The following is a 24,559-nucleotide window of genomic DNA, read 5'->3' on the forward strand; positions in this document are numbered from 1 at the left end:
AGTCCCAGTTACTGAAAAGGCAGTCCTGAAGCAATGGAACTAGGTGACAAATGAACAATAAAATTGCCCATTCTTATAACAAGAGTTCGATAATTCTCAACCATGAAGGAATTTCATCCGACATATCTACTATTTGAATAGCTGTTCGGCACCAAAATATACTACTCCAAGTTTTTCCCTAGAGCACAGTATTTTTGCCAATTATACCAAGTTATAAATAACCACCTCAAGCACACCCTTAATAAAAAGCTATTTCCCACCAGAAATGTAGCAAAACATGGATATGGAAATGAAGAATCTCCATGCAAAATATGGAGTCTAGTTTTACGGTTCTTCAAGCATACTTAAAGAACAACTAGAAAGTCCCTGGTATATTACTTCATAAAACATAAAATCCAACACGAGAACTTACATACAATGAAGCGCATAGTTAAAAACTAAATAATAGCACTCCATACTAAATCACTCACAGTATCAGCCCACTCAGGACGAGCAATATGTTCTGGTACAAGCCGCCGTGGAGAAACTGGAAACGGCCTTAAAGGACTGCACATTGAAATCTCAACCAAGCACATGATTATGTGATCTTGCACAAAAGACAACTATTGTTTAAAATATAAGATGTTATACTCCAAGTTGAGAGAAAGATATATATCCTACAGGAGAAAACACCAAGCATGCATAGATTCTTGAGAAAGAAAAATGCAATCAGAGAAAATCTTGCAAATTCCCATAAAATAAACTTCATTTGATGGAACATCAAGTTTCAATGCTACTGCATTTATCGACAACATATCCCAAGAAGAGCTTTAGAAAGCTTAAGCCTAAATACTGCATAGCGCTATGAGCCAATGGCACACCCTTAACTTTCTCCTGATTATAAACCAAAAACAGTTGTGTTCATCACATTTGCCCTCTGCCTTTTGCTGTTTTTGTTTCTCTCCTATTCCACTGATCCAGGCCACACCTTACTCCTACCCATTAGCATTACCTAGCCCTACCTTTTTGGACCTCAACCTATTTACATTATTCAAGCATCTTCTGCTACACTTCTCTCATGTTCAGATACAGTTTCAGCCGTGACCTGGTCAGGAATGTAAGAAACAATTTGTTTTTCATTATATTATTAGAATTATATATTTGTCGAACATCTCACAAGGTATTGAAGACCAATGTTGGGTGATAACTCCCCTCCACCTCTTTGAATCACCCTCAAGGGATTTTGAATCACCCTCAAGGAATTTTGAATAGCCTCTTAATAAATGCATGAGAAGCCATATGGCAGAGATTACCTCTGTAGGACTCCTATGTTGCTTCATCCCTCTCTTATCTTGCTTTCTATACATGCCAAGCTACTTTGACAATAATCTCCCACCCCTGACTTTCCTCTCTGTTGCTAACCTGCTAATCTATTCAGGAATGACCTACTTGGACACCTGGCAGCTGAACACAGGCAGGAACATGCATGGCACAAGCAATGTACAGAGTAATCAAGACATCCAGACACCCGTGGCAGACAGATGGATAGCCACATGGGCAATCAAAGAGGCCAGCCATACAGGCGTACAGGTGGTGGGAATGATTCTAAGGTATCACATGCAGACAGGTGAGCAAGTGAGCAGTGGGGTAGAGCACAGGTAGCTAAGGCACATGCCGCAGGGCAAGATTGCTAACCCATGTGCAAATGATTAGATGCTCATCCCAGTCACGGGCCATGCCATTGCTCGCCAAATGAATATCATCTACATGACAATATCTTCCAAGCTGAGGAGCAAACCAATTCCAAATCTCTAAGTGATAACCATACTTTTGGGACCATCCAAGAATATGATTCCTTGCCAAACATGTGCCTATGGATAGAGCTATATGGGCCAACTGACACGTCAAGGGTCACCTTTTTCTGGCCTCAAAATGCCATAGAAATTTTCATTAAAGACTTCACACAAAATCAGGGCAGATCCCTACAATTTTTACTTCAGCAGTACATTATATATCTCCCCTATTTTTATCTGTAGAGTACAGTAAGTTCCTAGGGGCATACATTGTATGATAACCAAATAAACAGTGGCTTCAGCCAAACAAGAATGGCCCAGAGGATTGTGTCCTGGCCTATCAGACAAAGAGGAAACAGAAAGCAACTGTATTGATCATTCAAGGAGTTCCAAATGAGGCTTTAATGGTTGGTACAACCACTAAACGAAAAATAGAAGAGCAAAAGAAACACCCTGACAAAAAATAACCAATCTCCAATGCAACTCTTTGAAGATGTTGATCAAGGAAGACAACAGAGGCACAAATCCAATATAGAACACAGTGTCTCTGCAAGTAGCGTTCTCCTTTGTAATATGTAGCCAGCCCATTTCGAGTACTTCTAGGGTGTCACACATATATCTCAATCCTCCTTTATAATATCTAGTCAACCCATAGAGTACGTCTAGAGCATCATGAGCGTATTTCAAAACTCTCGCAAGTTTCCATCTTATCTAGGGCCATAAACAAGCCCAAGCATCTCAAGCACACTACCTCACGCTGCTACAACCTCTCACAAGGCTCCATCTTCTCTAGGACCCATAAACAAGTCCAAGCATCTCAAGCACACTAGCTCAAGCTGCTACACCAGTGCAACCATATGTTGTACCAACACCTAAGTGTAGTCTCACCTAGCAGAGTGCCAAACATGCCAATCTAATCCAACCACTTGCAACACAACCTGGTCTCCAGACTGTGATCAGTGCCATGTTGCTTTCAAAACCAGAGCTCTGTTCTATAAAGAGCATATCAGTGGTGATGACAAAAAACATACAAACCATTTTAAGAGCAAACAATAAATCTTGGTAGAAGAATCACTTATACAATCTGTTATTGAGCTTTTGGTATCTTTATGACCCTAGCTTCATGCTTGCATGCTGCACAATGTACATGACATTGCCAAAAAACTCTTTATTCACATGCATATAGGGATGCAAGACTTGAGAAAAAGCTTTTTAAGAACTATCTATATCAGATGCTTAGAGTATGACGCAAAAGATGCAATGAGCATACAATATCATAACTGATAATGCATCTAATAATGTTAAGACATATTCATCTACCTACAAACAAAGAGGGAAACACTATTCAAGCAAACATGAGAGCGTTAAATGCCAGTGTTCAAGCAAACATGAGAACCATATACTAGCCAACTGTCAGGAAGTAGAAGATAGCGTACCCAGTCCACTTAAAATAAGGAACTTGGGCAGTTCGACTTTTCCCATTGTTGATAACGTAGAGCCATCCCCGTGACAGTGCCTCCACTACTTGCTCTTCTGGAGTATCTGCCTTTGGCGGTGATTGTATCACAGAAGTATGAACTAGTTTATGTGTGCTCCATGCGGCCTTGAAACAAGCTTGAGAGCTACATTAATAACAGACAACTTAGTGGAGACAGGCGGAAAAGGGGGGGGGCAGGGGGGGGGCAGGGGGGGGGGAGGGTTTGGTGTGGTGCTTGTGTGCAGTTTTGGGTTTTTGTGATATAGTAACTAATTTATGTCGCTTTCTTACAGTCTTAGAAACATTTAGAGCTATACACCAACAGGAGTACAATTTTGCAGATAAGTTTTAAAATTCTTAATTATGTCAGGTGATATGATGGTTATCTTGGAGGAAGCATTGAGCAGTTATTTGCAGTGCATTGGGATACAAATAATCACCTTAATACAAAAACACAGAAGTTAAGGGACAGCATACCTCCAGTGACAGTGATAATTGTTCTTAAACATGAAATCTCTCTATTATTCCATGCTGTGATTCTTTTCAAGAGTATTTACACACAAACCTATATTCTTCAACAAGGTCATTGCTTTTGTGGGACTCTCATGCTAGTCCAACGGACCCTCCCTTGAGGCAATTCTATAAACCACTTATGAACAATCTTTACATGCACATTTGACAAATTAGTTGGGTCAAAAGATGAACACATACCAAAAAGCAGCATTTACACGTGGCAATTTCAATTCAATACATTTCGGACACCTGCAGCACAAAGCAACATGAAATCTTGAAATACAGCCTCAAAATGCACAGCTCAAATGTTGTACAGTATATGCAATTCTGTATCACGACACTTTAACACTAACAATGCTTCAGACAATAAGCTTCATGATTCATATGACAGCTCAAATGTTGTATAATATATACAATTCTGTATCACAAAATTTTTCCTCTTACAATGCTTCAAATGATGAGCTTCATGATTCAAGGGTGCAGAATGGAATGCTGGCCACATGCCAAATTAGAAGTTATTATTACTTGAGACCTGAATCATATTATTTGATAAAAACTTGTCCCACTCAAGGAGGCCACCATATTACACTCGTTCATGATTTGGTCTGTCAGAAATTACTTGTGTCAAGGTGCTTCACTAAACTGCAAAACTTCCACTGCTAATCAGTTCTGTGTCATCATCACTTGAAATCTTATCTCACACAACAATTCAGTTAAAACCATTTTGATGACATCTCTGGCAATGTCAAATCTAGATAAGGCATTTTCATGACTAAAAACAACTTAGACCTAACCTCCAGATCTATCATTTCTCAAGAAACTAGCACAACCTAAGTGCGTAAGTACCCCATACAATCTAGTACATGCAATAGTTACAAGTTCAATGTTTTCAGATTTTTACTTGCAGAAAATCGTTAATGGAAATTCAATTACAAAAGATGATCGAACTCCCGTCTCAATCTTCCAGTACACGTTAATTGGATGCTCCCTGCTGTTGAGCTTCTTGTGAACTTGACTTTGCAGGAGTGAGTTAAAGTATCAGAACAGGAGCTCACCAATTTCAGAATTCATGCTGAGCAGGAAATGGAGGCCCTGGAGAAGCAGATCCAGAAGAAGCTTAAGAACGGTTGTTTCCTTGTTCTAAGACCCACTCAAAGTCTTCCTCCAAACCTTCTTCTTAGTCAGTTAAAACCCTCCAAGTCCTTGCCATGAAATATCCTCTTCTCCAGTCTTTTGGTACTTAGATGCCTATGTTAGCAAAGGATGTCAGCTCATGTGTGAGTCTGAGCATGTATTATGGGTGGCCACATTATGTAGATATTTTAGGCATTTTTATTGTGTAGCATTTTATGCTTTATGGCATTAAATGCTGGCCGACCTGACATATTTTATGCCATTATTCATGCCTATATATTTTGGGCTCCTCATCCTCAGTCAATCAATTCACCACCTGGAGGTCCCATGGAGAGAGGAGCCGGTGCCGGTGCCCACGCAGCTAGTGACTCACTGTTGTATGCAACAGTCTCGTGTCTGATATATGGATTCCATTTCCCGAGCATACATCTGAGTTGTCATCTGTATTGTTTTCTTTCTTTCCCTTTCTCTTTTGTCTTGTGTTTCAGCAGTTTATAACAGCGTACGTTTATGCTTCCATTGTTGCTCCACTTTTGACATGGTATCAGATTTCAAGATTTGTGCTCCTGTTGTGTTTTCTTGCTGATTTCAGGACTGTTTTCACCCTTGCTGATCAGGTGACTGCTGCTCCATACAGGCAACCTGTTTTACCTGTGTTTTCTGCAGATTTGCCATCACGTGCTGTCTACTGCCCCTCTGCTGCCTGCGTTTTCAGTTTTCAGACTGCTGCAACAGTTTTTCAGCCTATTTGTGGCAGTACTCAGCCTGCATTTTGGTGTTCTACGACTATACCTTCGGGCCATTTTTGCTTTTTTTGGTAGTTTCTGACTGATTTTTTGATTTTATGCAACAGTTTTTGTCCTCTTTTGGTTAGATTTTGGGTAAACTCTTGTTTTTTGCAGTCTGTGCTCGTGTTGTGGCTGTGTTACTTCTCCAAATACCTTCTTTTCTCTACTTCTCTTCTAAATCCTCTACAGATGGCTCCTCCATGCACATCCACTAATGCCTGATTATCACACGTGGCGTGCCGTGATGAAAGCTTGGTTCATCCAAAAGCAGTTATGGTACGTGGTTTGCAAAGCTATTGCAAATTCTCAACGGCCTTCTCCTGTTCCAGTTGATTTTGATAAAGACAACCATGACGAAGCAGTGCTTACATGGGATTTGGATGATGCCCATGCTTACTCAGTCTTGCTTCCGTGTATTTCCAAAGAAGTCCTACCGGCAGTCACCTCCTATAGGACAGCTTCGAACTATGCAGTCTACCCTATCAAAGACACATCTTGTTGGATTCCATTTCCTAAGCATACATCTCAATTCTCATTTGTATTGTGTTCTTCAATGTTCTTTCTTTTCTTTTCTCTTTTGTCTTGTGTCTCAGCAATTTATTATGGCATATGTTTATACTTCCATTGATTGCTCCACTTCTGACAGGGTATCGAATTTCAAGATTTGTACTCCTGCTCTGTTTTCTTACTGATTTCAAGATTGTTTTCACCCTTGCTAATCAGCTGATTGCTGCTCCAACCAGGCAACCTGTTTTACCTATGTTTTTTATAGATTTGCCAAACTCGCACATAAGCTAACATACTCTACTAACACCCTCTCTCAAATCATGGGTTATCTAATACAATACAATGATACAATGATAAATGACTCATCATAGTCCATACAACAAAGAACCACCAAGTAGAACCCTGGATAGCCATGCAGTGGATGATCAAGCTATCACCAAGGTGTCTCGGAGAGAACCTAATGTCGATGTTAATCGTACCAGCCCCTAAAGATAGAGAAGATCATAGTAGCTCTCAATGTCTATCAACAATGCCTCTGATGTAGCACACATGACCATCCTATTGTTAGACAGTCATTTCCTGAACAGTTAGTAGACAATAGGTTCCACGTCAACAAGTTGGTGGATAGCAGGCTCCACGTCAGCAGTACGGCAGGGCACTGGTACAGTCGGCCAGATTTATTGGTACAATCGGCCAGATTTTATGCACTTGGCTGCATTTAATGCAGCCGTCTTGCTTCAATTATTTCCTATTTTTCGGCTATTTATAGCCGGTTTCATGGCTCACTCCAAGATTCATTATTCAGATTCTGATCTTGAGATCTGTTGACTGAGACAGATTGTGCTCGGGCTGACCGAGATCGAGATCATCAAGTCGGAGACATACGCAGATATTTCATCTGTCCCCTTGTGTATTTCTGCACTCTTATACAGCATATTACACCGCAGATTTTCTGCGTTTACATTGTGTCATTTTCTCTCTCTCTCTCCTCTCTGTGTTCACTCTCAGTCTTTGTCCTACGCTTCTGCATCGCTGCACTATGACATGGTATCAGAGCGGTGAAGATGGACTGACTGAGGGCTGAACCTATCTGAAGAGGAGATTTCATCGCAACACAAGGCTGCGTTTCCAGGTTTTGAGGGCGAGCGGGAGGGCTGCGCATTGGATCAAGGCTGAAGCGAGCATGGGCGTGAGAGAAAGGAGTCTAATCGGTGAATTTGCTGCAGGTTATTGCTGTTCTAAGGGGAGAAAGGCTGCGTTTAAGGCCTTCCATTGCAGATTTTACCTTTTCATCACCTCCGGCGGGTGAAGAAAGTTTGGGCAGCAGAGGAATCAATCCTAGAAGGCTGCATTCTCATAGTCAAAGGGGGCTGCTTTTGCGTTTGTGCAGGTATTGTAGGTTAACATGTCTTCAGAGACTGATTTGGAGTTCCAGGCGATCATGGACAGGAAGATGCCTGTCCTACCAGCTCTTCCAACGGATCAAAAGCTTGATGGTGACAATTACCGCATTTGGCAGGTAATGATGTTGGCCATTTTAGAGTCTTATGATTTGGCAGAACTGGTGATGGAGGAGATTAACATGCCCTCGGTGAGGGATGAGTCCAAACTCTCTTTCAATGCTCGTGCGGAGTTGACCAAGGCTCAGTCTCATTGGAACAAACTGAATGCCAGGATTCAATCTTTTATGTCTCTGTCTTGCACCACAGCCGTGATAGCTCACATCGAGCACTTGACGGTGGCTCGTGAGATATGGCTGGAGCTCAACCAAATATACAACCGGATGACCCTGATGAAGAGGGTTTCTTTGGAGGTGCAGATGCGGACTTTGTCCGTGAATAAGTCTTCTTCGCTTCGGAAACATATCAACAAGCTTCGACAACTTCAGATGCAGGTTCAAAATGTGGGAAAGCCTATTTCCTCCGAAGACATGGCGATCACTCTACTATCCCAGTTGCCGCCACGATTCGGTACTTTTTATCCCGCTCTTATTGCTTCAGGGCGGGAGTCGACTCTTCGGTGGGAAGAGTTGGTTCCTATGGTCTTGGACCAGGAGAAACAATTGAAGGGACAGAATGCTTCCAAATCGGAGGCATTGGTTGGTCAAGCCTCTCAAAAGAAGGGGAAGGACCAAAAGAAGAAGGAGGACAACAAATCCACGAAGGACAAGGAAAAGGACTCAACTTGCCATATTTGTGGTAAGACTGGTCACTGGAAGAAGGATTGCCCCAACAAAGACAAGAAGGATACCAAGAAGAAGGACACGAAGGACTCTGGAGCGGTGGCTGCACCCTCATCAGCTGCTTTTCTACACTTAGCAGTCATTGAGGACTCTACACCGACAACTTCTGATGTTGTGATGACAGCTCCCAAGGCTTGAGAGTGGATTGTGGACAGCGGTGTCTCACAGCACAACTTCTTCTTCCGTTGGTGTTGCCCATTTGCAACCTTCGCATGGGCAGATTCTCATTGGAGACAGCTCTTCTATGTCTATTGCTAGCAGGGTGAGATGCAGCTTATTCCAAATGGACATGGTGGTACGCACACCTCTGAGGTGTTGCATGCGCTAGGATTGGGGTATCATTTACTTTCGGTTCATAAGATTTGTGCTCTTGGTCTCTTGGTGGAGTTTGACAGTGATACTATTCGAGTCCTTGATCGTGGATCGAGGAAGGTTTTCTCTACAGGGTATGATGAGAATGGAGTCTACAAATTGAAGTCTTCTTCAGCTCTTACTTCTCTTCTTTTTACTTCTCAGACATAGTCCGAGCTATGGCATGCTCGGTTTGGCCACCTGAACTACAAGTACCTTCGGAAGGCGTCCCGAGGGTCATTTGTCCAAGGCTTGCCGAACATAGTGGTGAGCCATCAGCCATGTGTCTCCTGCATTCGTGGAAAACTGCATCGGGATGCAATTCCCAACAAAGCTTCTAGGCGGTCTACTTCACCCATGGAGCTTGTATCTATGAATCTTTGTGGCCCGATGAGGATCGAGTTACTTCATGTTGATCGTAGATGACTACAGCAGGATGACTTGGGCCTATTTCTTGACTTTGAAGTCGAAGGCTTTCTCTCATTTCAAGGATTGGCTTCTTTTTTAGGACAGCCGTTCTGGCCGGCGACTAAAGACCTTACGTTCAGACAAGGGAGGTGAATCTATGTCTAATGAGTTCGCTCGTTTTTGTGCAGATAGAGGCATTCACCAGGAGTTTGCTAACACCAACACTTCCCAAGAGAATGGCATTTTGGAGCGGAAGAACCGAAGTGTGATCAAGATGGCACGCACCATGATGGAGCATCGACAGACACCTCAGTTTCTGTGGGCCGAGGCAATGGCTACCGCAGTTCGCATCCTTAATCGATCTCCCACTTCAGCCGTTGACAAGATGACACCTTTTGAGGCTTACTTCGGGACTAAGCCTGATGTCTCTTATTTCAGGATCTTTGGGTGTGACGCTTATATGCACATTCCGAAGACGCGGCGTGATAAGTTCAAGGCGGCTTCCCAAAGACAGGTTTTTGTTGGCTATAGCTCCCAATCCCAAGATTATCATTTGTTTGATCCCATTAAGCAGGATGTCTACACAAGCCGAGATGTGCGGTTCATGGAAGTACCGGCCACAGAGAGAGGTGAGGAGCACCCCGTCCTTGGAGATCCAGGGGAGAGCTCGGCTCCCGAGACAGTTTCTTTGGAGCCACAGCCTCTTAATGGAGATTCTTCTTCGGATTCCGAGTCTTCTCTCCCACCGGCCACCCCCGAGAAGCTTCCGCCGGTGGATGTTCCTAAGTCTTCAGCAGATGGAGAGCGACGGGGAGAGGTTCGTCCTCCTCCTCGTTGGGCCCGTGGCACCCTCCGAGATTTAGGAATCGAGGGGATCCCTGAGGAGTGGGAACCACAGGATGGACCGCGGAGGTCACGGAGGAACCAGGCACATTCTTCGAAGCTTGTTTGCTCCAACTATTGTTTGCTAACCTGTGTTATACAGGATCGAGAGCCCACTTCAATGAAGGAGGCTTTACAGTTTGATCATTGGCGGAAGGCCATGGAAGCCGAGTTGGAGGCTATTGAGAGGAATGGCACTTGGTCTCTTGTGCCTCATCCCTCTTACAAGAAGGTGATTGGTGTCAAGTGGGTCTTCAAGACCAAGTACCTTAGTGATGGTTCTTTGGACAAGCACAAGGCTCGCCTTGTTGCTAAAGGTTTTGCTCAGTGCCCAGGCATTGATTTCCATGATACTTTTGCCCCCACTACTCGTATGGTGACTATTCGAGCAGTTCTTACCTTGGCTGGCCGTAGGAGATGGCCTGTTTATCAGTAGAGTGAAGTCGGCCTTTCTGAATGGTGACTTGCAGGAGGAGATCTATGTTGAGCAACCTCCGGGTTTTGGATCCTCGGATGGGAAAGTTTACAGGTTGAAGAAGGCCTTGTATGGCCTCAAGCAGGCTCCGCGTGCATGGAACGAGAATATTGACTCATTTCTTCAGTTGAAGTTGGGATATCGGCACTCCAAGGCTGATCCGCAGCTTTATGTGCGCACTTCCGAGGTTGGTCATGTATTGTTTGTATTGTATGTTGATGATTTGATTTTGACAGGGGATCGTGCACAAAAGGTCCGCGAGACCAAGGCAGCTTTACATCAGGCATTCGGGATGACGGATTTGGGGCTTCTTCATTTCTTCTTCGGTCACGAGATTGATCAGTCTCAGAGGGGGATTTTCATCTCTCAGCAGAGGTACATTCAGGAGCTCTTGGTGACTTTTGAGATGGAGACTTCTCGGCCCATTACTACTCCTATGGATCCGAATTGAAAGGCCACTTCACACTCAGATTCTCCCGTGATGGATGCTTCACACTAATGTCAGTTGATTGGATCCTTGATTTGGCTTCTCAACACTCGTGTTGATCTTTGTTTTGCTATGGATCTTTTGGCAGGGTTCATGACGGAACCCAAACAGGTGCATTGACAGGCTACCCTGCGGATTCTTCGGTATTTGAGCGAGACCTCTGACTTAGGGATTTCTTATCCCGTAGGTACAGATACTACAGATCTGGTTCTTGCAGGTTGAAGTGACTTGGATTGGGCTAGAGACGTGAACCATTGACGGTCTACTACAAGCTACAGTTTTATCTTGGGTACAGGTGTTATCTCTTGGAGTAGCAAGAAGCAGCCCACGGTAGCCCTTTCTTCTACTGAGGCGGAGAATCAAGCTGCGTCTTCCACCACATGTGAGGTAGTGTGGCTTCGGAGATTGTTGGAGGAGCTTGGCTGCCCCCAGACTCGTCCTACTCTTCTGCGGTGCGACAATGAGAGTTGCATTGCCTTGGTACAGAATCTAGTATTCCATGTCTGGACGAAGCACATTGAGATCCAGTATCACTTCATTCGGGAGAAGCTTCTGGATGGGACCATTGATGTGGAGTAATGCAAGACGGAGGATAATCTTGCAGCTTTGTTTACGAAGGCGTTTCCCCAGGCTCTTCTTCGGCAGCATTCCAGATCCCTCAATCTTTTGACCCGTCCATCCTAGACAGTTAGTAGACAGCAGGTTCCACGTCAGCAGGTTGGTGGACAGCAGGCTCCACGTCAACAGTACAGCAGTCCACGTCAGCAGTACGGCAGGGCACTGGTACAATCAGCCAAATTTACTGGTACAGTCGGCCAGATTTAATGCAGTCGACCTGCTCCAATTATTTCCTATTTTTCAGCTATTTATAGCCTGTTTCGTGGCTCACTCTAGTATTCATTATTCAAATTCTGATCTTGAGATCTGTTGGCTGAGACAGACTATGCTCGGGCTGAGGAGATCGAGGTCATCAAGTGGCAGACATACGCACATATTTTCCTCTACCCCCTTGTGTATTTCTGCACTCTTTTACAGCATATTACACCGCAGATTTTCTGTGTTTACACTATCTCCCTTTCTCTCTCTCTCTCTTCTCTCTGTGTTCGCTCTCTCAGTCTTTGTCCTACGCTTCCGCATCGCTGCACTCTGACACCTATCACCAATACCGCGGCGCATAAATGACCATGGATCCCCCTTCTTTGGCCAAACCGCCAAAGTGTCCCCTTATGTGAGCTCCAGATGAAAGCCTAGAGTCCTGACTAATTTTGATCGATTTTGAGGAAGCTACCTTGAAGAGGGGAGACTATGAAGCTCTGGAGTACCGAGCAAAGAGAATAAGATTGCACATGAACTACGACCTTCTAGACCAACACAACAGTCAAAAAGTCACTCTGCTACTGATAGAGAAGGCGGAGCACCTTAAGCTGCAAAGGCTGGAGGTCCATCAAAACTTAGATATGACTAGTATAAACAATGAAATTATGGTAGCAAAGATGCTACACTATCGTATTCTACAACCACAAGCATGGCACTTGTTCGATCTATTCATGCAGACGCACAATTTCAACCATGTACCTTTTCCAGCATTGTCTCCTCCAAATCCAAATCAACCTGCTCACTAGTATCTATGGGGCCACCGCATCTTGCTCCTATTGCTGCAGCCCTACTCTCAGTTCCTGTTCAAACTCCAATTACTACTCCACTCCTTGTCGTTGTTCCTATCCCTATTCTTCTTGTCATGGCTCCAAATGAGAATGCTAGAGATGTTGAGATCCAATTTGTCCTTAGCTTCTTGCACAAGCATTGTTTCCTCCCAAATGGGTGATGCTGGAACAAGGTCGTGGCTCCTGCAAAGTCAAATCCATGAGAAGCTCAAAGTTCCTACTGAATGACTCAAACAATCAGATATTCAGCTTAAATAGTCCAAAGTTAGCAAATTTCAAAAGGCAATTCTATATTTTGAAGGCATACTCATGCAAAAACTAAGGTGTAATGCATTGGGACATGCTTATGCAACAGGGTATGTGAAGAAATGCTCTAAACGCAAAAAACACAAAACCAATTGTATGACAAAGCACAAACTAATAACACAAAACACAGTTAGGGTTAGGGTAGCTCACAGACAGTGAACACAATGAATAATGAAGTGAATGACTATTGAATATCCAGTGTTCATGCAGCAAACACCCTATGCAGTGAATACTGGATCTCAAAATCTAGTATCTCTGGGATCAAAGCTGAGGTTATGGGTTGCAGAGTGTATCATACTCCAAATGGATCCTAAAACACAGCAAGGCAACCTTTGTGTGCCGAACACCAGCAAACGCAGCCAAAGAGGCTAGATCTAATGCAAACAAGCAGTGAAGAGAGAGAAAGAAAACAACACAAGTACCTCGGAGGAGAGAAAAATTGGGCGACAGCAGAAAAAAATAAACGACTATACACGAAGCATAGGCGACAGCTAGAGGAGAAACTCAGCAAATATAGGATTCTAGATGATGGCGACACTGTCCGATTGATGGCAAAAGCTCCAAATAATGATGCAACAGCAAACATAAGGTGCTGATTACAAGTGATAGCTCCTAGATACAAATGACAACTCACAAGCGGAGTCCAAGATTGGAATCAAGCGCCAAATGATAGCAAATAACAATGGGAAGCTCTGACCACAATGTTCTCTGTAAACGGAATGTGAACAACAGAGATACGGCCCCTTAAACCTACAAAAACAAGATTGAGAGAGAGTGGTGGGATACATGTATGTTTATAGAAAGTTTGAGCCACCCAAATTAGGATTTGGCATGTGGGACATAGTAACTCTCTAGGATTGCTTTTTTTTTCTTAATAATAAAATTTCTTCACTAATTAAGTATGTTTTGAGGCTATTTAAGTCCAGTTAATGCAATTTTAACTCAACACCCCCTCTCACGTCCAAAACTAAGCCATGAGAAATAAGTCCTTTTGTTTATTTTCTTTGATCCCAAGGCATCCCATCACAAAGTAGCCATGGTATCAAGCAAAGGGTGCACATCGGCTGCCCACTAATCTACCAAGACTACAAAGGCAATAGTTATCTTACCAAGGGAGCCCAAGTAATCACCCTAGAGAGGCCAGGGCATCAAACCAAGACTCCTCATCGGTTACCCAAGGGGTTACCAAGCCCTACAAAGACAAATAGAATCAACAATGGACTGTCTTCTTCTTCTTTTTCTTCTTTTAAATAAAAACAATGTTTTAGTTTATCACAAGATTTAGTATTAATTGAGGGTTTCAAATCAGCATTTGTTCCATAGGCTCACTATACCCCGGAGTACAGAAAATAAGGATGGATAGCCCCACTACCTTCATTAAACATGTAAAACAATCCCAAATACTACTAGGATAAGTACCTAGGGATTACCTAAGAGTGTGGATGTGTATGCCAATCATATGGAAAACATATAAAAAAACAAGTAATACAACGTCGAAGCAAGAAAGACAAGCAAAGCCAACATATAAGCATAGAGGAAAAAAAAATATGCCTTTGGAGACTGCCATGTACAATGCCACGAGTATGGTGGATCCAAAGTCAATCACTCCAAGGGTGACTGAAAAGAGATAAATACGCACAGATATATGTTTACATAAACAAAATGCAAATGTATTGGATAATGCAAAGGAAGATGCAAGTTTTCATGCTCATATGAAATGCAATGCAACGGTGCCACTTGGATAGTATCCTTATAGTGGAATTGTTCACTTGCCCAAGCGCCCTCTTACAATCATGTCATCCTAACAATGCGGATGAAATTACAAATATCCATAATGTACAATATAAAATAAATAAATATCAAAAAGTAAAAATTTGTAAGTTTTATCACTATCACTATCAAGAGAAGGAAATCGCTCCCTTCAAACTGGAAGGAAAAGTAAGAGGGAAGCACCCTCTCCCCATCAATCTGAAGAAGTAGAGAAAAATGTACCCAAGTCGATCTGAGATAGAAGATATTGTAAAACCGGCCTATTGACCACCTTGGTCAAAACATCTGCAAAATTATCATCACTAGATAACACAAACAAACTCTAGGCAAATAGTGTCTGGCTCAACCTACTCTATGGTGAAGTGAAAGTGAATCGCCACATGCCATGTCCAAGGTGTGATGATCAAATTGTCCACAAGAACAATGGCACTCTGGTTATCACAGTAGACAACCATAGATATCTCACAAGAAAACTGGTACAACCAATAAGTTCCTCAGATAGATAGACTTTACAGTACCGTCGAAGAGAGCCTGATACTCTGCCTTGGCCATAGAAGCCGCTACCATCTCCTGCTTACAACTAGCCCAAGAAATGAATATTGTGCCCAAGGTGTAAAGGTAGCGACAAATGTCCATCGCAAAAGCATTCCAAGCCCAAATTTCCAAGGAATCCATTAGAGAGCGCTCTGAAGTAGACTAGGAAGAGTTAATGCACATGTTAAAATTACCCATAAGCAAACCCAATTGATCCAAAGACAAAGAATCATGAAGGCAACAGCGACAAGGCAAAACAACGCAATGAGTCATTAAACACATTAAGACCAACAAACTATAAAACCTGCCCTTCAAAAACAAGTCAACCATAAGAAAGCGTTCCTAAACATCATTCTTAATAATCACTCAATGAAATTTCTCATGCACCACCATAAGGACACCAAAGTACTGCATTGCCTTGCTACCAACATAAAAAAGACAGAAACTATGACAATCTAAAATATGACCAACATCATTGTGACTTTTGTGCTCAACAACACACAATACATCCCAATTGTTCTCAGGCAAAATGTGCCACATGTCATGCTATTTCCTATTGAAACAAGTCCCATGAATATTCCAAGTGGCAATCTGCATATCAAAAACCAAAAAAATCATGGACGAGACTGCTCACCCCTCACTTGAACTTTCTCTACCCAATGCCTCAAAAATCCCATCATCCAAAAAATCTACCAAAACTACAAAAGCATTCTGTTCTCGACAAGTAAACCCTGAGGAGAAAGGGTTAACTTCATTTGTGGGGGCCAAATGAGGGTATCTGCAATCCCACAAAGTGATCACCTTGCCTTTACGATCAAAAGCAAGGCCTCTCTCTCTCTCTCTCTCTCTCTCTCTCTCTCTCTCTCTCTCATGGTCTCATGGATAAGAGGAACGACCCATTTTCTTTTTCCTTTTAATAAGCTCCACGTTTCTGTGCATTGATAGGTTTTGTTTTCCTTTTGAATCAAATCTTCATGTTTTTGTGTGTCCAAAGAGAAATGAGTACATATGGCAACATTATTCAAAGTTATGCATGGATTGCTTCTATTACAACGATTGGGATTACATCACCATGGCATTCTTTATATACCACTATGAGGGTGTTAAAGCGTTGTGGAAATGCTACATGTCTTTTGATAGTGGACAATATGAACTTAGTTTCATGGCCTTATCCTCTAGATTATGCATCTCCGTTAGTTCATCCTCTCTCACAAAGTTGAGAATCCATGGTTTTTTGGCCTAAATGAAAAGGTTTATACATATTTTTGGGGGATAGAGAGGGGAAGAGAGAACCAACGTGCTTTTTTGCTTTTTCCTTTTTCTTTAATCACTCTAAATTGAGTTTGCCTTTGTTGAGTGTACCTTGTCCCCAATTTTGGCCACTGTTTTCATTGAAAAGCTAAATTTGAACTTTCTTTTTCACTTCTAATGTCTTTTCTATTTTGCTCTCTAGCATCTAGCAAAGACACATTGATGGTGAAAAATCCTCAATCAATTATGAATAACTAAGCTTCCACTTAAGTCTAGACTTACCCTATGACATACTTGGTGGGTGTGTTGACCTCTAGAGCACTTCTTGCAAGGAGATGCATTGCAAATCCAGCTCATCAATGATGCATGCACCTATGGAAACAATCTCTTGTGTCTTATGGTTTTTCACTTTAGCCCATGGCTTTCTAAGTAGAATGACAGCATATTTGAGAGCTTGATTCCCTTCTCACAGTTTTGGGAAAAGTTCTAGATGTTCAGGAACCTATGCCTGCTTGGGGAGCTCTTCTCGCTCTTTTACTTGGGTCAGGTTTTTGTCTTTGGTGACTCTTCTGTTGATCTTTTTACCGTCTTTATGAGATCTCAGCAACAATTGGCTGACTGCCTTAGACTCCATGATATTGATATAGAATATAATATAGTCATATATAGAATATAATATAGTCATATTCAAAAAAGTTCCACGTTCGCACTCTGCCATCGTATTCTTGATTTTCATAATCGTACTTGTGTGTTTTGCATTTCCATTTCATGTGCACCGTCTACTACACATTGCACTTCTAACAGAATGCTACTGGATTACTCCTGCCCGTGAGAGATCTGCAAATTGTGACTTCTCGAGCAAAGACTTATGGTGACTTGTAGTTTCCATGTCACAGAAGAAACCCGCTACTAGGGAGTACCCTTGTCACATAGTTCCAAGAAACACCAGAATGCAGCTGTAAACACCGTACTTTGCAACAAGCATTGGAGTGGAAACATAAGAAGACGAAATGTGCGTACTGCAAAGAAGCGCGTTTGCCGCAGCTGGCGCAAGCCAGCTGCGTGTCGCCAGCAGAGGTCCCGCCATTGGATTCTTCCATAGCTCTGTGACTTAGTCTGGTTCAATGATCGGTGTCCCTCTAACTGTCCGGCACTGCAAGGAACCAAGAAGGCATGGCAGAAAAACATCATCATCAGCAAGCAAGCTGCAGCGTGAAAGAGAGCATGATTCTTCAGGGAACATCTGCGATCATGAACCTCGTTCCCGGATCGAATGCTGCGTTCTTATACAATGGATTTCAACGGGCGGTAAGTTCTATCATAAGACGGAGTGAGCGAAAATGGCGAGGAGTAAAAAACAGCAACATTCATTTAGACTTACATATGATAACTACTTCCCCGAATCTCTCGTCTTCACTTCGGCTCTGTCTGAAAATCGTCCTTTCTTCGGCCGCGCGGACCCTTTTATAACGTTTCAAAGTTGCGTGTGCGTCTAGACCAGTTGGTATTTGACGTCTTGTCTCTTGACTTTGATAAGCACTCAATAGACTTACGCAACGCAGGTTAATATGGTTAGCATTTTTACACTTACCAACAAGCTTGGCCTTCTAGAAGTTCGAAAGTGCTTTGCCTTTTGGCTTGTATTAACGGCAAAGATTTACTAGATAAAGTTAACTAGGTTGAAATGTGCAGCCAGGCTTAGGTGATGGTGGTATTGTGTTTGTTTTTTTCATGTATAATGTTATGTTGCTGAATTGAATTTGTTTTTAACAATATGTAAGCAAAATCAAACGTTTGTTTTAGACTAGACTATGCATTAGATGAACAACACTCGCAAGTTTTTTAAGCTAATCTGATTTGGTTGAAAACTTGACGCATGGTTTAAGATGTTGTGTTAATGAAGAGAAGCTCGCAAAACATAAAACCAAAAACCAAAAAGTGGATTGGTCAAAGTTTCAAATGTAGTGGCTTTCACCTTTCGCTCTTTTTTTTTGGTTAAAAATTTAACTTATTATTTCATGAAAGCATGGTAGCAACCAAAAAAACACATAAACATGCTATACAAGCAACATGTTGGCACAATTCTCTTCATTGTTTCATAATTAGAGGGGAATATGTCATTCCCCCATCTTTCAAGAAGATATACACTTTTCTTTACTTTCCTTTACTATTGTTTATGAAAACAATGGAAATGATAAGTTCTAACCTTGTAAGATCATATGTATGAAATTTGTAGTTGCCTTTCGTAAATTAAACCTTGCGATTCTAAGACAAAACTGAATGAACAAAATACATTAACTCTAACAATAATAGATCCAAAAACTATTTATTGATAAATAATCAAGTAATTAAATAACTATCTACATGTTTCACTCACTCACTCAAACAAATTCTCTCTCCTTTTCTTTGCATCTACATGTCTTTTGTTGTTGCAACACTTAAAAATAACTAATTAACTACACTACATAATAACTATGCACGTTATGTCTAACTAATCAATCAATTAATTATATCACAACCATGACCACCTATTGAGCCTCGTGCATGTAATAATATTATAAATATATATTTTGATAAATATATATCAAACCAACCAACCAATAAGTAATTAATTAGTAAACCAATTAATTAAATTTAACTTTACTTAATCAAATAATTTAAATAATTAATCTCTAATCACTTAATAATTGAGATTTCATGTGATTACTATTAATAGTTAGCTAAACTACTTAAGCAGACTAATTAATTAACTATATAAACAAAATTATTTCATTAACTACACTAAGCCAACTAATCACAAATTAAGTTAAACCATAATAATTAATTATATTATATTAATTTATTATTTATTTAATATTATTAATTAAAATAATTAACTAATTAAACTAAACTAATGAATTGCTTAATTAAATTAAACTAATCAATGATTTAATCACATAATTTTCTAACTTCTCATTTAATTAATGATCACTTAAAATTATATTAATCATATTCAATTAACGTAATCAATTAGTGTGACTTAATTTTGCTGAATTTACAAAAACAATAACAAAAGTTTAACAAAAAAGATTAAATATTTAAATAATGTTAAACTAGGAAAAAGATTTTTTTTAATGCTCATAAGCTCCACTTGTAACTAGTGTTTCCTACACTTCGCGTGCAAGGAATGTTACCTATTGCTCACAAAGTGGCCTTATGAGGGAACCACATGGCAACTTCCTTTGCTCTTTGTTTTCTTCTCTCTCTCTCTCTCTCTCTCTCTCTCTCTCTCTCTCTCTCTCTCTCTCTCTCTCTCTCTCTCTCTCTCTCTCTCTCTCTCTCTCTCTCTCTCTCTCTCTCTCTCTCTCTCTCTCTCTCTCTCTCTCTCTCATATAGATCCAAAACTGACTTTTGAAGCGATGAAATTATTCATGTCAAATTTGCCCATGTTATTTCTATAGATGTTGATATCTACATCACTATTTGCATCAATATCTACATCGGTATGCAGCAATGCTAAATGTAGATGCAAATATAGCGACGTTCATACTGATGCACGTATCGATGTGGATACCGATGCAAATAGCAACCATTGCAAGTTTAATTCCGATGCAAATAGCGATGATTACATATAAAAAAAAGGGGGGTAGGGTATGTAACCTTGCCACCCTTCTAGCCACATGGGTTGAATATTATTCTATAATTCATTTATAAATAGAATGTACAAGTGTTATCCAATAATCATACATCATGATTCACCATGAGGAATAAACCCATTAATTGAATGTCCAAACAAGTATAAGGGCAAGATGATATTCCATAGTACTACATTGAATGATAGGGAGGAGAACCAAAAATTTGGAAAACCATCCATAAAAGTCATTAAATGCGAGCCACTAATAATGAAGGCGAAATGTATCTAAAGAAAGCTACATACAATCAATGGAAAGAGTACGTATAGAGCACATAAAAGTCACTAAATGTGAGCCACATATAATGAAGGAGAAATGTATCTAAAGAAAGCTATATACAATCAATGAAAAGATCATGTATAGAGCACAAGGCCAAAAAAAAAAAGGAAGGGGTGCTCCATGAATCCAAGTGACTACTATAGCTCGTCACCATATGATAGTTTGTCCCAATGCAACAAATCATCGAAAGGAGTCTGCAACCACCAAAGATCAATCTAGACTACACAATGCATCACGAGAACTAAAAACTAAAAATATGAAAGAGGTGTGACTTACAAGAACACTACACACATACAACTTGTCAATAAGTGCAGTGAGACCATATCTTTCTGTATATCGAATCTCCAATCCTATTGGATTGCAATTTGTAATCAAGTGTTACAACAAAAAAAAAAAGACAAAGTAGCATTGTTAGAATAAGGTTATTATTATAACTAATATATAAAATAAGAGTAAATATAATTGATAGAGAATCTATAAAGTCCTACAAGTATGGCCACCACTCTCTAGATGGTGTACAACTCCCGGCTCTAGCTGTGTCCTCGCTATCTCTTATTGTTATTGCCATCACCCTAGAGAGTTCATAGCTTGCTCTTTGAGTCTCCTCTAACCCTCGTGATCTAGCCACTCATGCTTTGGTATGCCAGTCTTCACTACCTTTCATGCAGTTGACTATTTGTGAGACATGTAGGTTCACATCAGCTTCATCATCCATCTAGTGGAGAATCGATCAATCAATGTGGGAACTAAAAACTCCTTGTACAAGGACACTATCACGTAGTCCTTACTAGCCTTTAGTGTATTCTCGAGTGATCTAAAATGTTGTATCTAAATATTTGTTTGCACAACTCACTCATGCGCACAATCAGTCTCTTCTCCTCATCATTGATGTATATATACCTCATCGAGTTTCTTATCTACTAAGTACCCATACCCACCTAGTGGTTGTGTCTAAGGTGCATCCTCTCCCACCTATGACTACGCTCATGGGCATAATTAGGAGACCCACTTATATAAACTTAGTATACCTACAGGAGTGGTACCTATCGGAGTAGCAACCATAGGAGTGCCACCTCTACACATGGTTGAGCAAACCTTGATATCACGGGAGTAGAAGTGCCTACAAGTGTAGCAAGTTCTAGAGGTAATAAGCGTCTACTCGATTGATGGAAGAGGGACACTATCTTAGTGTTCTCTATAGCACGCACCAAATGCACTCTCTCTAGAACTAGGACAGGAGCAAGGAGGAGCAACCGACCATGGGATCACAACATTTGTATCTTCAGAGTACCCCCTAGAACCACTCTTAGAATAGACTGGATAGGAAATATGCGACTCTTGGAGGCATCCATCCTAGCCACTACCTCCACCAATTGAACGAGGCATCCCTAATCTGCCTCCTTCCGTGGCTAACCTAGAGCATTGACTCTATCTACTAGAGATCAATGCGTTGAAGCATGCTGAGATAAAATGCATAGAATGCCTAGATGTCAATCGAGACAACTCCACAACTATTATGTCCCTGAAGAGCGCCATCTAATTCAGAGACATATGCCTAAAGATCTTATACAACACCTCATTTATGTATTATCAACTCGTCTTGCTCTTTGGACTGTCTACAATGACCTGCACATCCAAAAATCAATGTTAGAACATTCATTATAAGGGTGAAAGTGAAGCACGATAATATATGTCTGCGAATAGGTACATGAGTCAAAAAATATGTAATAAACTACCAATATAAGTGAATAGTCAATGAATCTGACAACAAGTGGATGCAAATATGAGTGATCCTACGGCTCCAAAACAAGCTCTTGGTACAGCATGGTATACATTGAAAGGTCTATGGAGATGTCCCCACAAAAAGAAGAGTTTGCTTCACTCTCAAATAATTCTTGTACTCTTGTCTCCTACCTTGGATTGCCCATTCTCGTCTTCTCCACATGCCATAAGCCCTCTTTATTCTCCACCTACCATGAAAACGACTCCTCTATCCGCATACTCTCCACATCCATGCTAGGGACATTTCTTTCATCATATATTGTGCCATTCAAGATGTTATAGGCACGATATACCACCAACAAGGTTATTGTGGGCTAGGGTAGAAAATCACTTGTTTGGAATCAATTAAGAATGTGTCACATAGTAAAAAGGTAAATGTGACCTTTATTTTCCTCAACTATTTTTTTAAAAAAAGTCATGCACTTGCTCACAATGACCCTAAAAGACAAACATGTCTCGCAATTCGTTCCATCTTTTCTCAAAATCTACCTCTATGAACTCGAATGACTTTCATTGAACGGTTGCTCGGACTCCTTCCAACACCACTTTAAACCATTATACATCAAATATAATTGTGAGAGAAGTTACGATAATCTACTAAAATTATGCTTTGTAGATTGTCAAAATACTCCATCTCATCCACTACAAAATTTGAATATGTGGCCTACCATCGACTTTCTTGCTCAAATTTCTCCATGACACCACAATCTATTATCGAGCATAATTTGTCAATGTACTCCACTTGAAAATGTTGCCTATGCGACCACATCACATTGTAGACTTTGTATTGTACATTGAAATGCCTAGATTAGTTATTGTTGGGGATAAATGTACATGTGCTAATTGCTTGTATATTACTACCCTGATAGTACCTACACACCTGTATACTATAGATAGTGGGCACCCATCATCATCACCTTATTCTTTATTCTTTCAGTGGTATTTGAACAAACGGAAGGCTAGTCACACATTGCGACTATTTGTGTTTCCACACATTCTCTCTCTCTCTCTCTCTCTCTCTCTCTCTCTCTCTCTCTCTCTCTCTCTCTCTCTCTCTCTCTCTCTCTCTCTCTCTCTCCATAGCTCTTGCTTACACTTGCATGCTTCCACTTCAGGCTCACTCCCTTCAACTAGTATTAGAGTCAACCATTCGAGAAGCTCCTTTATTCTTTATTTTAGCCTGGATTCAAAGCATCAACTCAAGGTTTCATGGTAGCCATTGTTTCTTTCTCTCGAGGTATATATTGAGTCTTTTCTCCTTCTGGTTTGTTTTAGCTTACTCCACGCTTGTCGAGGAGCTTCTCAAGCCTTAACCAAGCCCTGTTGAGTGCTTATTGAGCCAAGGAGAAGCCATTTTATTCATTTTGAGTAGATACAAAGCATGTTGTAGAAGTTGTGGACATCTATGGCAGCTTAATAGTGTTATCCTATTTTGGCCATAGCTTTTGCATACAGTATCAAATTTAGGTGTTCTATCAAAAACAAAGAGTGCAATGAAAGCTACAAATCTAGGTACTTACTGAGTTGATTTTGTGCAAATTTTCATTCTTTGTGTCATAGAGAATAGAACTATTCTCATTTGAACAACAAACATAAATTCCATAATGCAAATTTGATATTATTTTGGTGCCCGATAGTATGGATATTATTTTGGGACTAATTTGAGCTTGAAATAGCTTAGATTTCACTATCATTCCAATGCCATGATAATAGTTCGACAAGCATGTGTATCAATGAAAAGCTTATGCTTAATACTCATTAATGCTTTAAGGGATACTCATTGGATGTATTGCTACTTTGATTCTTATGTATACTTTCCAATATGCTATGGCAAGAATTTGAGCTAAGATTTGAGCTCCATTACATTGTTATTGGTTATGGTTATATGCCTTGGTTACTTTAGTGGCTTATGCAATTACATACTTGAAGAATATGTTGGGTTTTATGCTTCCACATTTTATTGGTTATGGTTATATGCCTTGGTTACTTTAGTGGCTTATGCAATTACATACTTGAAGAATATGTTGGGTTTTATGCTTCCATATGTATGCTTTATGTATCTTGGATACTCGGATGTCATTCACATGATGTTTTGAGCTTTGTTTGCTCATTTGCTACTTCAGTGGTAGCTACTTAGCTTTATGTACTAAGTCACATTTGCACTTAGATGTACTACAAAGCATTTGATTCATGCAATTAATGATAAGCTTGATCTTATCATAGTGAGATAGCAGGACTCCTTGTGACATATACATGCTCTATTGAT

At 40.7% G+C, this 24,559-nt stretch overlaps 1 protein-coding gene across 3 annotated transcripts in view; it reads right to left on the reverse strand.

The window, feature by feature from the left end:
- The window catches only part of LOC148015818 (methionine aminopeptidase 1A-like), an 82,239-nt gene extending 64,158 nt beyond the window's left edge, over nt 1–18,081 (reverse strand). For 2 of the 3 annotated variants that reach the window (XM_087663567.1, XM_087663565.1), the window contains exons 1-5: nt 17,943–18,081; nt 17,582–17,714; nt 3,961–4,011; nt 3,209–3,394; nt 471–546 (exon numbers count right to left, since the gene is read on the reverse strand). In XM_087663567.1, the coding sequence (XP_087519693.1) occupies nt 471–546; nt 3,209–3,394; nt 3,961–4,011; nt 17,582–17,661 (393 nt within the window). In that variant the 5' untranslated portion in view covers nt 17,662–17,714; nt 17,943–18,081. Of the gene's footprint in view, nt 1–470; nt 547–3,208; nt 3,395–3,960; nt 4,012–17,581; nt 17,715–17,818 lie in introns of all 3 variants that reach the window. The other variant, XM_087663566.1, reaches the window with a different exon arrangement.
- Nucleotides 18,082–24,559: the final 6,478 nt, after the last annotated feature.

Source organism: Lygodium microphyllum, chromosome 23 (assembly GCF_053477565.2).
Source record: "Lygodium microphyllum isolate KBCC chromosome 23, Lygodium_microphyllum_v1.1.10, whole genome shotgun sequence".
Lineage (NCBI taxonomy): Eukaryota > Viridiplantae > Streptophyta > Polypodiopsida > Schizaeales > Lygodiaceae > Lygodium > Lygodium microphyllum.